Raw genomic sequence first — 15,235 nt, 5'->3', positions numbered from 1 at the left:
ACCTAAAAAAAATCCAAAACATAAAAAAAAAAAACATCCACAAATATAAAGACAAACTTGGAAAAAAGTCTCGCCAAATCAAAATGGAAACCTATAGTCCATTACCTTCATACCAACCTGCAATACAACATGGAAGTGCAGGAATGAACTTATTTTTAGAGAGAACACACAGAGCAATCAAGCTTTACAAATGATCAAAGCTCTAACAGAGAATTATGATCTGGTTCTTAATCTAACAGCGAAAAGTAAGAAGCTTCTAAGCTTACACAAGAAGGAACAAGTAGGTTGGGAACCACCGGAAGAAGGATGGATCAAACTTAATGTGGATGGATCAGTTCTTCAACTAGGAAGCAGAGGAGCATGTGGCGGGTTGTTAAGGAACTTCAGGGGTAGAATGCTTGTGGGCTTCAGTATGAATATTGGAACCTGTACCATAACGATGGCTAAGCTTTGGGCCATATATATTGGAATTAAAATGGCTGTGAAGTTGGGAATCAACAAGCTGAATGTGGAATCGCACCGCAAGGCTTGGTCGAGTGGCAATTATGTTTGCCTTGCTAGGAGGTGCACCAGGTTCAAATTCCAACTGAGGCTGGTTGTTGTTTAAGAACCCATAGTACTCATGGTAGTGTGTGTGAGTGTGTTGTGTGAGTGTGTGAAACATGGGTGTAATGCCTAGGATTGGGGGCTGTCCAATCCGCTTGACCAAAAAAAAAAAAGCTGAATGTGGAATCTGATTCAAGGGTAGCGCTCTCCCGCCAATAAACCTTAGCTCACATGGCATATCTCCCCCTTCCCACTTCAAATGTCTAGGGTTCAAATCCTAGAAATTGCAATTGAAGAGAAAATTTGGTAAATGTGTGGAGTGTGTGGGTGTGTTATGTATCTAGGATTGAGAGTTGTCCAATCCATTGGGATACCTAGGATTGGAGGTTATCCAAAACACTGACAAAAAAAAAAGGGTAGCGCTCTCCCTAATCCAGAAGAACTCGATTGAACTTCACAGTTCACACAAATACCTCCCTAATTCTTTCTATTCAAGAGCTGCTAGTGAAGATTCAGACAATCACAATCAAGCATATCTATAGAGAAGCTATTTTAGTGCAGATTCTCTTCCAAAGCATGGCCAAGACCATCAAACAGGGCTCACTTGCTTCGATGAAGTGCCCTTTGTGCTTCTTCCTCATATTCTGGCTGATAGTAGAAGAGTAGTGTTTCCTAAGATTATTCTTTAGTTTTGTTTCTTTTGGGCCTTTTGGCACCCCCCAACTGATTAAAAAAAAAAAACCAAGAAGACGACAATTGCTAACAGCAACACTTTGAAGTAGGCCACTGCAGCGATGTTCTTCTGGCATGATATGACAGATGACGCAGATGAGTCATGGTGGACAGCATAGACTTTCGACGAGGCAGCAAACAGCGACGGTAGAGAACCGATTGTAGTGTGGTAGCAAAGGCAGCCACGCGGAGGAGTGTTGCTGTTGGGGAAGAAGCCGTGAGAGAAAAAAAGGGAAGGATGAGAACTTCAGTTGTTCTTTTTTTAGTGTGAGAAGGAGAGTGAAATGAGTTTTAAAGTAATAATTAACTGTAGATGACAGTAGTTGGCTGATATCCTAATTGGTAACTAGCCCGATTGATGAGAATGTGCTCTTCTTCCATTCACTCGGAGTTTCTCTCCCTCTTTTCTTTCCAAAACTCGATCTAGACCACAGTTTCATCATGGTGCGATGAGCGTGGTAGATTGATAGAATTCGAGAGGAGTGACAGACCTTGACGCTTGCGGTGTTGTGAATCAGCAACAATGGAAAAAGCTTCCGATCTAGAATTAGAAATGAATTGAGATCCAAATCAAAATCAAGAGTTCTCAGCTGATGAGCTTCAGAACTTAGCTCGCTTACTAAATTGGCTTTCAAATCTACAGTTGAATGCAACAAGATCCAATATGAATATACGTGTAGATCCGTCGAGTGTCTACTATCTACATCCAGGTGAGAATCCTGGAGTTTCTGTTGCGTCGATTGTCTTGAATACTTAAAATTATAATTCTTGGTCAAAGTCCATGAAGTTAGCATTAAAATCAAAGAACAAATTAGGATTCATTGATGGAACAATTCTAAAACCGGATAAAAATGATCCCGAATACATAGCTTGAGATAAATGTAACTCATATGTGGTGTCTTAGCTGAATCTGTCAACTGAGTAAAATTGAACAAAGTGTTTCTTAGAATGAAATTGATATGGATTTATGGCCTGATTTAAGGCACAGGTACTATCATGGCGATCCTTGGAATTGCAGAATTGGAAGAGGAATTGTATAAAGCAAGAAAAATCTAAGCATTATCGATTACTTCACAAAATTGAAGGCAATATGGGAAGTTAGAGATATTGATAGTTTTAAACCAGGTCCAAGGTAGACACCAAATATAAAAAAAAAGGTTCCAAGGTGCAAGGATGTGACTGAAGATTAGAAAATATGAGAGACTAGAATAAAATATATGCAATAAAATTTTTGAGAGGATTGAATATACAGTTTGGAAATGTTAGATCCCAAATAATATTGATGAAATCTGTCCCAATCATCAATGAAATTTTTCTTTACGCACTCAACAAGAAAGACAACTTAATGGACTAGACCTAGAGGCAAGAAACTTTACAGCTTTGGCAAACTCAGTGCATAATTTTGCCAGCAGTGTCAATAGTGTCCCCAGAGGCAGAGGACGAAGAATACGAGGAGGTCGAGTTGACAAAGGATGAAAACACACCTCCAAAACTTGTTCTTATTGCTACAAAGCTAAACATCTTGTGGATACTTGTTACCACAAGCATGGACTCCTACCTCACCTACAGAGGATTCTTACTGCCAAACAAAAAAGACTTCTGATAGGACTAGCAATAGCAGAATGATCAAGCTTTATTGATACACCGGGAGGGCCAATTAGCTCACCCTAGAAAGTTCTACACAGCTGGAACTACCAGCTCAGAGAGAAAGAGATTCTCTCCAACTTCTAACAGAAAAACTATATTCTCTCAACTAACTATAACCTAGCTATTTATAACAACCTATTAGCTAGCTGGATATCCTAACAACTCCTAAAACACTTCTACTTGACCTCTACTTACCTCTCCTTTTGTAACATAGTCCAAACCTGTTAGTAGTAGGCGCCTCTCTATCAATACTCCCTCCTCGGACAACCACCTTGTCCTCAAGGTGGAGCTCCGGAAAGGTGGCCCGCAATGTCGCCGTTCGCTCCCAGCTGTCCTCACAAGGAGATAGGCCCACCCAGCGCACCAAATACTCCAAGGCCCCATCCTCTGCGGTTCGTGATGCCACAATCTGGGATGGCTGCATCACCAGCTCACCATCCTCAACTAGCCCTGGTGGAAGCGTCTCTACCTGCTGCGGCGGCGGGACAGCCTTTTTCAACTTGCTAACATGGAAGACCGGGTGAAGTCTGCACCCTTGAGGATGGGTTGAACTCGACATCCCTTCGATGCCTATCCGCTGCTTGTTTCATCCGCTGCTGAGCCTACACCAAGTGCATCTTTAACTCTGCCAACACCGCATCCCTGGTTGCGGTCAATGCTGCTACCTCCTCAACATGTGATGGAAACGTCTCTCCCCGAAAAAGAATAGGTGCCGGCACCCTATAAAGTGCTTGAAATGGAGTTGTTTGGGCTGAGGCATTGTAGGAGGTATTAAACCAAAACTCCGCCCATGGTAGCCACTCCAACCATTTCTTCGGGTAGCCCCCCACAAAGCACCGCAAATAAGTCTCCAAACAGCGATTCACCACCTCGGTTTGGCCATCGGTTTGTGGATGAAATGTCGTGCTGTACTTCAATTTTGTCCCTGCTGCTTGGAACAGTTCAGACCAAAACTTACTCATGAACACCCTATCCCTATCCAATATGATTGACTTGGGGAACCGTGTAGTTTAACTACCTCTTTAATAAAGGCTAGTGCCACCTCCTTGGCTGAAAATGGATGGGCTAAGGGGATAAAGTGAGCATATTTAGTTAACCGATCGACCACTACTAGGATAGTGTCCATGCCTTTGGATTTTGGCAATGCCGCCACAAAATTCATCGTAACGTGCTCCCAAACTCGCTACGGAACTGGTAGTGGCTGCAACAGCCCTGCCGGTTTCATCGCTGCATGCTTGTTTTGCTGGCAAGTGTGGCAACCCGCAACGTAATCCCTGATCTGTTGCCTCACGCCGCGCCAATGAACCGCTGCTGCCAGCCGCTTATAGGTTCGAAAGAAGCCTGAATGTCCACCCGCCCCGCTGTCATGGGACTCAGCCAGCAAAAGTGGGATCTGAGAAGAATTTGCAGGCAACACTGCTCTCCCTTGATAAAACAGCCGACCCTTGTGGAGGGAATACCCTGGATAGTCATCCAGCCCCTGCTGCAGGGCGATCACAATCTTTTGTAGCTCTTGGTCGTGAGCCACCTCCTCTTCCACCGTTTCCCAGAGGTTCATATGTACTACTGAAATCGCCCTTGCCATCATTTGCCGTGGCAACGCATCTGCTGCCTTATTCTCAAGGCCTGGCCGGTATTGGATCTCAAAATCCAAGCCTAACAATTTAGTGGTCCACTTCAAGTAAGTTGGGTCCATGAGTTGCTGGTCCATGAGGAACTTCAGACTTCGCTGATCTGTGAGAACAATAAAATGGCGACCCAACAAGTAATGCCGCCACTTTTGGACAGCGAAGACAATGGCCATCAACTCCCTTTCATATGCAGATTTTTGTCGGGCCCTTGGAGATAGTGCTTGGCTTAGGAATGCTATTGGTCTGCCTTGCTGGGACAGCACCGCACCCAACCCCTCACTCGATGCATCTGTTTCCAAACGAAGTCTTGATTGAAATCCGGAACTGCTAGAGTCGGTAGGTCTGCCATCAGCCTCTTCAATCTCTTGAAAGTCTCTTGTGCCTTGTCATTCCATTCAAACGCATTTCGCTTTGTCAACTCCGTTAACAGCTTGGCGATTACCCCATATCCTTGCACAAACCGCCTATAGTAGCCGGTAAGGCCCAAGAATCCCCGTAAAGCTCGTTGGTCCGTAGGCACCGGCCACTCTAGCATTGCTGTGGTTTTGTTAGGATCCGCCAAGACCCCTTGTGCTGAGATAATGTGGCCCAAGTACTCCACCGAGCTCACTGCGAATGTGCATTTCTTCTCATTTAACACCAGCTGGTTCTCCACTAAAATCTGGAAAACTTGTTGGAGATGAAGGGCATGGCTAGCCATATCCTGACTGTAGATGAGGATATCATTGAAAAAGACTAGGACAAATTTTCACAATAGAGGCTTAAGAATGTCATTCATCAAGGCTTGGAAGGAGCTAAGGGCGTTGGTCAAGCCGAAGGGCATGACTAGAAACTCATAATGGCCCTCATGAGTGCGGAAGGCGGTCTTGTGGATGTCTTGGTCCCTCATCCGAATTTGGTGGTACCCCGATTTTAAATCCAGCTTAGAGAAAACTGCAGGTCCCGCTAATTCATCGAGTAGCTCATCAATGACGGGAATAGAAAATTTATCCGGCACCAAAATACCATTTAACGCCCTATAATCGACACAAAATCTCCAGCTAACATCCTTTTTCTTCACCAACAATATTGGACTCGCGTAAGGGCTGGAGCTTGGCCGAATTATCCCTGAGGCCAGCATTTCTCGTACCATTAGTTCTGCTTTCTGATGGTGCGGGTAACGATAAGGTCTTATATTCGGAACTGAAGCTCCTTCTATAAGTGGAATGGCATGATCATGGCAACGATGTGGTGGCAGCCCTGGTAGTGTCTGAAACACCTTAGAATGGGAAGCTAACACCGATTTGATTACCTGCGGCACCTGCGATACTGTAGCCGCTTGCAAGGCCATGGGCCATAGTTGGACCATAAATCCTTCTCCCCCTTCCTGAATGGACAAAACTGCAGATTGAAGGTGCATACCTCCATAGCACAGCTCCGGGTCCCCCTGCAATATAACCATGCTGTCCCCATTCCGAAATCGAAGGCGTGGTTTTTTGAAGTTTGTGAGAACGTCTCCCAACTTATCTAGCCACGCCAGTCCCAGGACAAATTCCGCTTCGTCAGTTGGGAAGATGAAGAAGTCTTCCTTGATTGCCACTTCCTTGAATTGGAGCGTGACACCCAAACACCTTCCCTGTCCCCCTTTATTGGTACTGTCCGCTACCCTGACCTGGAACTTAGGGGTGTTGTCAATTCTCAGGCCCAACTCGGTGATAATCTCTGGTGTCGCGAAGTTGTCCGAAGCTCCACAATCTATGAGAACGCATACACGGCGGTCATTTATCTCTGCCCAGGCTTTGATTGACTTGTGATGTCCACTCAAGCTCATGAATTTGAGCTCCAATTGTCCCTGTTCCCCTGTTTCTGGGACTGCCTCATGCTGTAACCAATCCGCTTCAAAGTCTGGCTCCATGATGAAAAGCTTGAACTCTTTATTCTTGCAGTTGTGATCTGCAGTGTATGGTTCGTCACAGAGGAAGCATTCCCCCTTGGCCCGCTTAGCTCTATATTCCTCGTTGCTGAGATGTCTTAATCCGCGCCGTCGCAAGGGATCCGTCGTTGACTCCACGCTGTTGCTTGCTGCAGAGTTAGACGCTGTAGTGGGGTGCACCATTTTGGTGGCGGTTGAATTGGCAACGGCGAAGTTGGGAGCCAGTGATTTACCGCGTCCCGATACCCCTCGCAAGGCAGCGTTGCGGTTTTCGACCTTCTGAGCCAGTTCTATTAACTCGTCTACTGACTGGTATGGGAAAAGTTTACATTCTTCCCCCACTTCTGGTTTCAGCCCGTTCAAGAAGAGATCCATCAGAAATTCTGGCACAATTCCGCGGAAGGACCGCGCGTGAAGCACGAACTGGTCAACGTAGTCCCGCACTGAGTTCGTCTGTTTCATCTTCAGCAGCGCTTGATAAGGGCTCTGTAGCCGTTCCGGTTGAAAATGTCGTAGCAGCGCCGCACTGAAAAACCGCCACTGCAGCACCGGCGCCGTCGCCTCCCACCACCTGAACCACGTGAATGCCCTTCCTTCCATTGCAAAGGTGGCGACTGTGAGCCATTCCTCCTCTGGCACTGTGCACAGCAAGAAGAATTGCTCCATACGTTCAACCCAAACCACCGCGTCGTCTCCGCGGAAGATCGGAAGTTCCAGCTTTCGCCATTGCTCCGGCGCGCCGCGGCTTCCGGCCGATGAGCCTGCGGCCAGGTGCGATCCCAGTGAACCACGCTCATTCCGATTAGGCGCGCGATTTTCGAACGCATCTATTCGGGAATCGAAGCGCTGTAGCGTCTCCTACATCGATCGGAACATCTCCTCCATGCACGATTCAATTGTGTCAAATCGTGTCTCCATTTTCCTCGATCTCGATTGCACCATTCAGCGTCGGGATCCTCAAGCTCCTGATACCAGTTGATAGGACTAGCAATAGCAGAATGATCAAGCTTTATTGATACACCGGGAGGGCCAATTAGCTCACCCTAAAAGGTTTTACACAGCTGGAACTACTAGCTCAGAGAGAGAGAGATTCTCTCCAACTTCTAACAGAATTCACAACAGAAAAACTATATTCTCTCAACTAACTATAACCTAGCTATTTATAACAACCTATCAGCCAGCTGGATATCCTAACAACTCTTAAAACACTTCTACTTGACCTCTACTTGCCTCTCCTTTTGTAACATAGTCCAAACCTGTTAGTAGTAGGCGCCTCTCTATCAACTTCTTTTTCCACTCAGTGAATCTAAGAGTTTGAACAGTTTCAATTTGGTGCATACCATATGGTGATCTCATTACAAAGTTTTAAATATTTTTTAACAATAATAGATAATAAAACCATATTTGTTTGGGTTTATTTTATGAAACTGAAATCAGAGGCAAATAATTTGGTTCAAAATTTTGTTGCATATGTAAAAGCCCAATTTCAAACTCAAATTAAAGTTACTGGATCCAATAATGAGCTTGAGTTTGAGATTACTTCATATTATAATTCACAAGGCATATTGCACTAAACATCTTGTGTTGACACCCTATGATAAAATGGAATTGTTAAGAGAAAATATCAACACATTTTTAATGTTACAAGAGCTCTAATGTTTCAATCTTGTTTACCAAAAACCTTATGAAGCTTTGCAGTTGGACAAGCTGTTCATATAATAGATAGGTTGCCCAGTCCTATTTTGAAAAATCAGACACCCTTTGCTTTACTATTTGGTAAAGATGCAGATATTAGTGTTCGGTTGTTTGGCATATGCATTGACATTGGCTCATGATAGAAAGAAGTTTGATAAAAGAGCTAAGAAAAATATTTTTCTTTCTAGGCTATCCATTGAACTATATCATGTATTATGTCTATAATGAGATTGTTTAAGCATAAGGGACAATAAGGAATCTATCACTAACCGGACAGATTTATCCCTCACCATACCCTTACTAGACACATTATTAGGGCTGGGCAAAAAAATTCAAATATTGGATTTTAAACCAAATCCAAACCAAACCATTTAAAAAAATCCAAACCAAATTGGATCTCTTTTATAGTTTGGATTTTTAATCCAAATCATTTACACGGTTTAAATTCATATCCAAATCCATATCCAAATTAAAATCCAAATTGAAAAAATCCTAATCTAAGACTGAATTGGTGAAAAAAAAATTCCTAATCCAAATTTAAACGGTTTTTTTTTTCTTTTGGGGGGCAATTTTGTTCAAAACCGAAACTTTGGGTGGTCAAAATGCTGATTTTCTCAAAATATTAATTGTATTGTATGTGTTTATTCTTATTTGATCAATTCGACATATATTTGACCGAGTTTGAACTATTTTTGCTGTTTTGGCATCTCTTTTTCGACTTAGTTCTTTTTTCTTGTCTTCTAATTTTGTTGTGTTTAATATGATGTTAAATGTCTATTTTCTGGTTGCATGATTATCTCCTTTGCCTTCATTCTATGAACTTTTTCTGATATTATTTATTAACAATTTTTTTTTGCCTTGACCAATTGCATGCACAACTAATGATATTTGGTATTATTTAAGAGGAGATTATTGTTTTTGGTACCTGTATCACTAAAAAGAATTTAAAAAATAATCGTGTATGTGAAGTTGAAAATGAGTGACATTGTTTTCATGGTTATAGTAGCATGCTTGTCCATTAATAAGATTAAATGTTATATATATTAGCTATTGTCATTAGATTTATAAAGAACCAAATTCTAGTTGTAATGAACCTATATACTTTAAAATGACTTTAGTATTAATTTTACTTTTAAAAAAATTATGGTTTGAAAATTGAATTTCTAAAAACTGGTTTTAAAAGTGAATTTTTTGTTAAAATATTTGGTTTGAAAATTGGATTTTTAAAAACTAGTTTTAAAATTGGATTTTTGGTTGAAGAAACTGGTTTTAAAACTGGATTTTCAAAAATTGGTTTTAAAACTGAATTTTTGGTTAAAAAATCTGGTTTTAAAACTGAATTTTATAAAAAAAAAAAACGAATTTTGAATTTGGATTTAAAAAAACCAGATTTTAGATTTGGATTAAAAAAAAACCAAATTTAAAACCGGTTTTATACATAAAACTGAATTTAAAATCGGTTTGTAAATAAAACCGAATTTAAATTCTAAAACCGGTTTAAATTTGGTTTTTGTTTTTTCAAATCGGTTTAGAACCGATTTCTCTCTTCAATCCAGTTTTGATTTGGTTTCATGAACCATAAAACTGGTTCTGAAATGGTTCTGAAATGTATAATGTGACATGTATATATTTTGAATAGAAGGACTAATTTGTCAACTCTTTTTTTCGAATAGTGAAGAACGAATTTGTAAAATTATAAACTAACCTCATGGAGTGGTTCTCCATCCACAACTACCCATGGGACATACTCATGAGGTGGGTGCAGCTTATTGGTTTCAGCTGCATACTGTAGCTCAAGCTGCATACGGATAGGTAAATGCTAAAATTGTGAGAAAAATCAAAGCCACACAATTGCATAGACTCAAGTTAAGGCACATTTATCATCTCTGATAAAGTACAAAGGGGTTATACATTATTTGATCTCAATACAAGGGAATTATATTTGTCTAGAAATGTTGAATTTTATGAGCATTGTTTGTCTTATAAATTAATTGCTACATGCAAAGGGTACTTTGCCATCTTTTACACCGACTATTGGTTCTAATTTTGATGACTTTGATCCCTTTTCTTTATGATTCTTCATATCTTCGTACTCACCTAATCATTGCATGCTGCTTCGGACAGGGAGTTCCAGCTACCAATCATGTTGAGAGAGATGCGGTTTGCATCACCTTGTGGATTATGGGAAGCTGTCTCCCACCCGTAGAGCCTTTTCCCTGGCAATAATCACAACCTCGAAGCCAAGGACGTATCAACAAGATGTTGTGCATGAGTGTTGGAGAAATGCAATCAGTGTGGAGTTACTCACCCTTGAGAAGAACAGGACTTGGACTATTACTTCACTGACTCATGGTAAACATACTATCGGTTGCAAGTGGGTGTTCAAGGTGAAATTTAATCTGGATGGCAGCGGTGAGTGCCACAAGACGAGACTTGAGGCTCAAGATTTTAATCAGAAAGCAGGCTATGATTATTTGGACTCTCAGGGATGATAATCATTTTTCTTCCATTCTTTGAAGTCCATCACTAGGGTGTGTCAATGATAATTATTTTGCAGTATTTCTTTAAGTGTTGTAGGCCTCTTCCTAATTCACCAGCATTAGCATGCATATTCTAAAGGATCCCATAGGGAGCAGCCTTATAAGGTTCCTGCTGTAGGAATTCATTGGATGCTTTGGTTGCACCAACCAACACATGTGTATGAACATATATGAAGGTTATGTTTTTAGAGAAAATATCATTTTGCAGCGTCAGTTTGAGAAGCTGTCGCAGTTCAGCTTCAAGACCATCTTGTGTACAACCTGCAATCATCAAATTCAGTGACCAAGCTTTATGATGAATGCTTAGTGCAAGTTATCAAAGAAAAAACCATAATATGCTTTGATATTACTAATAAGATTTCAGAGTTGTGCTTTGTTAAACCAAGGCAATGTTTTTCTTTTTTCTTTTTAATCTTATATTCTTCTGGCAGAATTTGTGTTTGAAGACTCTATATCTAAGGTGTGCACACAGTATCTGAAAACGAAGGGGGTGAAATATTTAAGACAAAAAATGGCTTAATAAAACAAGAGTTCAAAATTGAGATAGCTCTAAATTGACAAGAGAACTTGGTTCAAACTAACTCTTTAGTAGGATTCTGCAAGTAAGCTCTGCAAACATTCAGTTTAGCTTGGCTGCTTAGTAGATCTATAAGTCATGGTAGAACAACTCAAATTCCCGGTAAAGTAGCAGTGTAGCACCTTTGATTATATTATCACCAATAATCTCTGCATGAACATTGTCCTTCTTTAAAGCAATGAAACCTGTGAGTATCTCTAACAGTGATTTCCCTACCAGAAATGGCTGAAATAATTTTTATGGCGTTGTGGCAATCACCACAAATTCTTAGGTTCTTCACAACCAGTATTGGCACCCCTTCTTCAGTACAGATCAAGCCGAATGCAACAGCCAGTTTCTCACTATGATACAATAACTTTCTTTCCTTCTCTTCTGCCGTCACTGCTTCTTCATCTTTCATCAATGCCCATCTTATATCAGGAACATAACCTGCTTGTTTCAACTTCTTTAACATCTCTCCCATATACTCATGAATCTTTTTTATCATTGGATGTGAAGTATCTTCGGCCACGAAGACATGCACTTTCTTATCTATCTCAATCCAGCTACAACCAGGTGTCTTCTTCACTCCTCTTTCACGCATCATCTTCTTAAGTGTCGCAGCCTCTTCCCATCTGCCAGCACTGGCATACATATTAGAAAGTACCACGTATGGAACAGCACTATAAGGTTCAATCCGGACAAACTCACTGGCTGCTTTCACTGCAAGATCCACATTTCCATGTTTCTTACATGCTCCAAGTAAAGCAGCCCATTCAATAGAGCCAGGATTAAATGGCATCGTCTCAATAATCCTCTCGGCTTCCTTGAGTTTGCCCGCACGACCCAAAAGATCTATCATGCATGAATAATGTTCTGCCTCTGGTTCAAACCCAAACTTCTCCTTCATCATATTGAAATATTTCTGACCTTCCTCAACTTTCCCCGTGTGTGCGCATGCAGAAAGAACAGATATGAAGGTTATGTTATTTGGGGCAATATCCTTTTGCAGCATCAGTTCAAAAAGCCATAGTGACTCAGCCTCAAGGCCATGTTGTGCGTAACCTGCTATCATCGAATTCAGTGATACCGTGTTGTGTTCTGGCATAGTATCAAAAATCTTTCTCGCATCCTGAAGATTCCCACATTTAGAATACATTGCAACAAGAGCATTATTCACCGAAACACGATTATAAAGGATGTCGGATTTGATTGTCAACGCGTGAACTTGATTTCCTACTGAGGGAGGTAAATTAGAGCAAGCACTAACCACACACACGAAACTACAATCATCTGGACAAAAGCCAAGACGCTGCATCTTGCGAAAACAACAGAGGGCATCCTCAGACAAGTCCTCATTCTGGGAATATCCAGAAATCATTGTGTTCCATAGAACCAAATCTGGTGCAATAATCTCTTCAAACACCTTCCTGCACTCTAACATGCCCCCTGCACACTTAGAGTACAAGTCAATCAAACCACTCCCTACATGAGTATTCCTGTGGAATCCACTCTTAATCATCTTAGCATGAAACTGCATCCCCCCTGCCAAATCCTTGAGGGAAGTAAAGGCAGTCAACACACTAGCCATAGTGAACATGTCAACCTCCAATCCCATCATAACCATCTCACAGAACAGTGCCAGCGCATCCGATCCCTCACGGTGTTGCCCGCAAGCCACTATCATCGAGTTCCAAGAAACCTCATCCCTCCCACCAACCCCCATCTCATGAAACACCCGTTTCGCCTCACCCAAGAATCCCTCCTTGCTATAACTCGTGAGGATGGCATTGTTAACAGAAGCATAAGAATGAAACCCACCCATCACCACGAAGCAATGTAGCTGCCTGATCAACCCCACGCCACGGCCGCAGCAAGCATCTATGACGCCGGAGAGGGTGAACCCGTCGATGGCAATGCACTTCTCTCTGACCACCCGGAGCAAGCCCAGTGCCTCCTCACAGTCGCCGCGCTCAGCATACGCACTAATGAGGGTGTTGTAGGAAACAAGGTCCGGTTGAGGAATTTGGTCGAACAGCTGGCGGGCAATGTGGGGAAGGGAGTGTTTGGCATAGGCATTGATGATGGCATTGTAGGAGAACACATTGGGGTGTTCAGTGAGGTCAAATGCAGTTCTGGCATTGCGTAGAGTGCCGCATTTGGAATAGAGAATGGTGAAATGGTTAGAGAGGTAGGTGGTAATGTTATCATTGTTGTTGTTGTGGGATTTGAAGAAGAGTGCGTGAAGGGCTTTCCCTGCTAAAAGGTTTCTTTCCGATATGCATGCTTTGAGAAGGTTCCGGAAGGTGTGAGGGTTTAGTAGTTGCCATGAGTGGTAGTTGAAGACAAGCATCAGTGTCCAGCTTCCCTTCTTCACACATATTTATAGAAAATTTTCACTTACGGCACCACCAACATTAACAAATTTATATCAACAATAAAAATTACAATATAAGTATTCCTATTCCTGAGAATGCTATATCGTCAGTGTGTTTGGCGTGAAAGCATTCCAGCATTGTAGAAACCTGAACTTTTGCAGTATTTTCTGGTCATTTTTTTATTAACCATATTAGTAGAGACAAATTTAAAAGCAATTCAACTAGATATTTTTTAAAAGTTGTATAATATTCAGCTCTTTATTATAAAAATTTAAAAAAAATTAAAACAAATTTATCTAAAAATTATAAATAGATTTAGTGTCTTTTAAAATTAAATACACATTTAAAATACAAATTAAATAAAACTGAAATTTAAAATTTTAATTTTAATTTTAAATTTTTGTTTCAGATTTAATATATTTAATTATTAATATATTACAATTTAAATACACATCCAAAAATCAAATTAGTTAGAATTCAAAATTTCGAATTTAAAATTCTAAAATAAATCTTAAACCATCTTAAATCACTAGTAAAATCTTCACTCCGTAAAGATCCAGAGCTGCAGCGCCTCCTCCTCTTCATCTGTGGCTGCTTTCATCTTCTCCCGCGCTGTGCACTCTTTTGCGACGATTTTCTCATTCGACGACGCGCTCCTCCCCGCGACGCGCACTTTTCCTGCGCACACCCCCGCGCCTCCTCCATCGATGGGCTCCTCCCCGTCCCTGGTCTCCTCCCTCGCGCCATGCACAACCGCCCCCTTCTCCCGCGCCTCCCCCTATCTCCTCCCCCACGTCGCACTCCTTCTGTCTCTGGTAGTTCTGCTTGCAAAATTCTAAAAAAATTTGGTTGAGTTCATTCATGAAGATATGTTATCCCTTTTTTTTCGCTTAATAAAAAGTTCTATTTTTTTAAATTTATGTATAATATTGGAAGTGTCTGTATTTTTTTTTTCCTTTTTTTAAATGTATTTGTGATTATAATTTTTTTTTGCACTCATATGTTTGATTTGAGAGTTGTAATGTTAACCTAATTTGGATGTGTCAATACTTAATTTTGGATGTGTTTATGTTGTTAATTATGTTCTTATGTACATATATAAATTTTTTTTATATGAGTTTTGGATGTGTTGATAAAATATTTAGAATGCATTCTTATAATTTTGGATGTGTATTTGAGTTTAATTTTTTCTGTATTCAATATGTAATTTAGAACTACAATGACAATAATTTAGATGTGTTAATACATAATTTTGAATGTGTTTATATTGTTTATTTAATTTTAAATGTGTTTTTGACATGAGTTTTGAATGTTTTGAATAAAAAAAATAATTAAAGTGAGTTTAACTGATTTTGAAACTTCACTGATTTTTTAAAAGTTAGTATACGAAAAGTTATTACGAGTTTTATGATTTGGTTTGCAAAAAATTAATGTATTGCAAGTGGTTACAAATTTTACGGTGATAAGTATTCAAAATAAAAATAGTTCCTTAAAAATAGGAAATATGATTAATTAAAAAATTAAAATAATAAAATATTAAATTTAAAGGCTGAATTTTGTTGTACAAGTAGCATTTTTCTATTCAATATTATATTCAC

General features: G+C 40.5%; 3 protein-coding genes across 6 annotated transcripts; all 3 read right to left on the bottom strand.

The window, feature by feature from the left end:
* Positions 4,792–5,256, bottom strand: LOC107645970 (uncharacterized mitochondrial protein AtMg00860-like). Its single transcript, XM_016350139.1, has one exon. It carries the CDS (start codon positions 5,254–5,256, stop codon positions 4,792–4,794), a length of 465 nt encoding a protein of 154 aa, XP_016205625.1.
* On the bottom strand, positions 5,305–10,182 carry LOC107645979. The gene is made up of 4 exons (XM_016350147.1): positions 10,162–10,182; positions 9,869–9,961; positions 7,331–7,511; positions 5,305–7,229 (listed from the first exon to the last, which is right to left on the bottom strand). Exons 1-4 carry the CDS (start codon positions 10,180–10,182, stop codon positions 5,305–5,307), a joined length of 2,220 nt encoding a protein of 739 aa, XP_016205633.1.
* LOC107623123 (pentatricopeptide repeat-containing protein At3g49710) lies at positions 9,864–13,799 on the bottom strand. Of its 4 annotated transcripts, none has more exons than XR_002358308.1 (3): positions 11,286–13,799; positions 10,261–10,964; positions 9,864–9,961 (listed from the first exon to the last, which is right to left on the bottom strand). XR_002358308.1 is itself a non-coding variant. In XM_016325349.2 (2 exons), the coding sequence occupies exon 1, from the start codon at positions 13,610–13,612 to the stop codon at positions 11,417–11,419; it is 2,196 nt and encodes a 731-aa protein (XP_016180835.1). In that variant the 5' UTR covers positions 13,613–13,799; the 3' UTR covers positions 9,993–10,964; positions 11,403–11,416. The 4 variants fall into 4 exon arrangements, 1 of the variants encoding a protein (XP_016180835.1); XR_002358309.1 differs by lacking the exon at positions 9,864–9,961 and having other exon boundaries at positions 9,993–10,396; positions 10,472–10,964; XR_001616351.2 differs by lacking the exon at positions 9,864–9,961 and having other exon boundaries at positions 9,993–10,964.

Source organism: Arachis ipaensis, chromosome B01 (genome assembly GCF_000816755.2).
Source record: "Arachis ipaensis cultivar K30076 chromosome B01, Araip1.1, whole genome shotgun sequence".
NCBI classification, from domain to species: Eukaryota; Viridiplantae; Streptophyta; class Magnoliopsida; order Fabales; family Fabaceae; genus Arachis; species Arachis ipaensis.
This window is presented reverse-complemented; position numbering and strand designations above follow the sequence as displayed.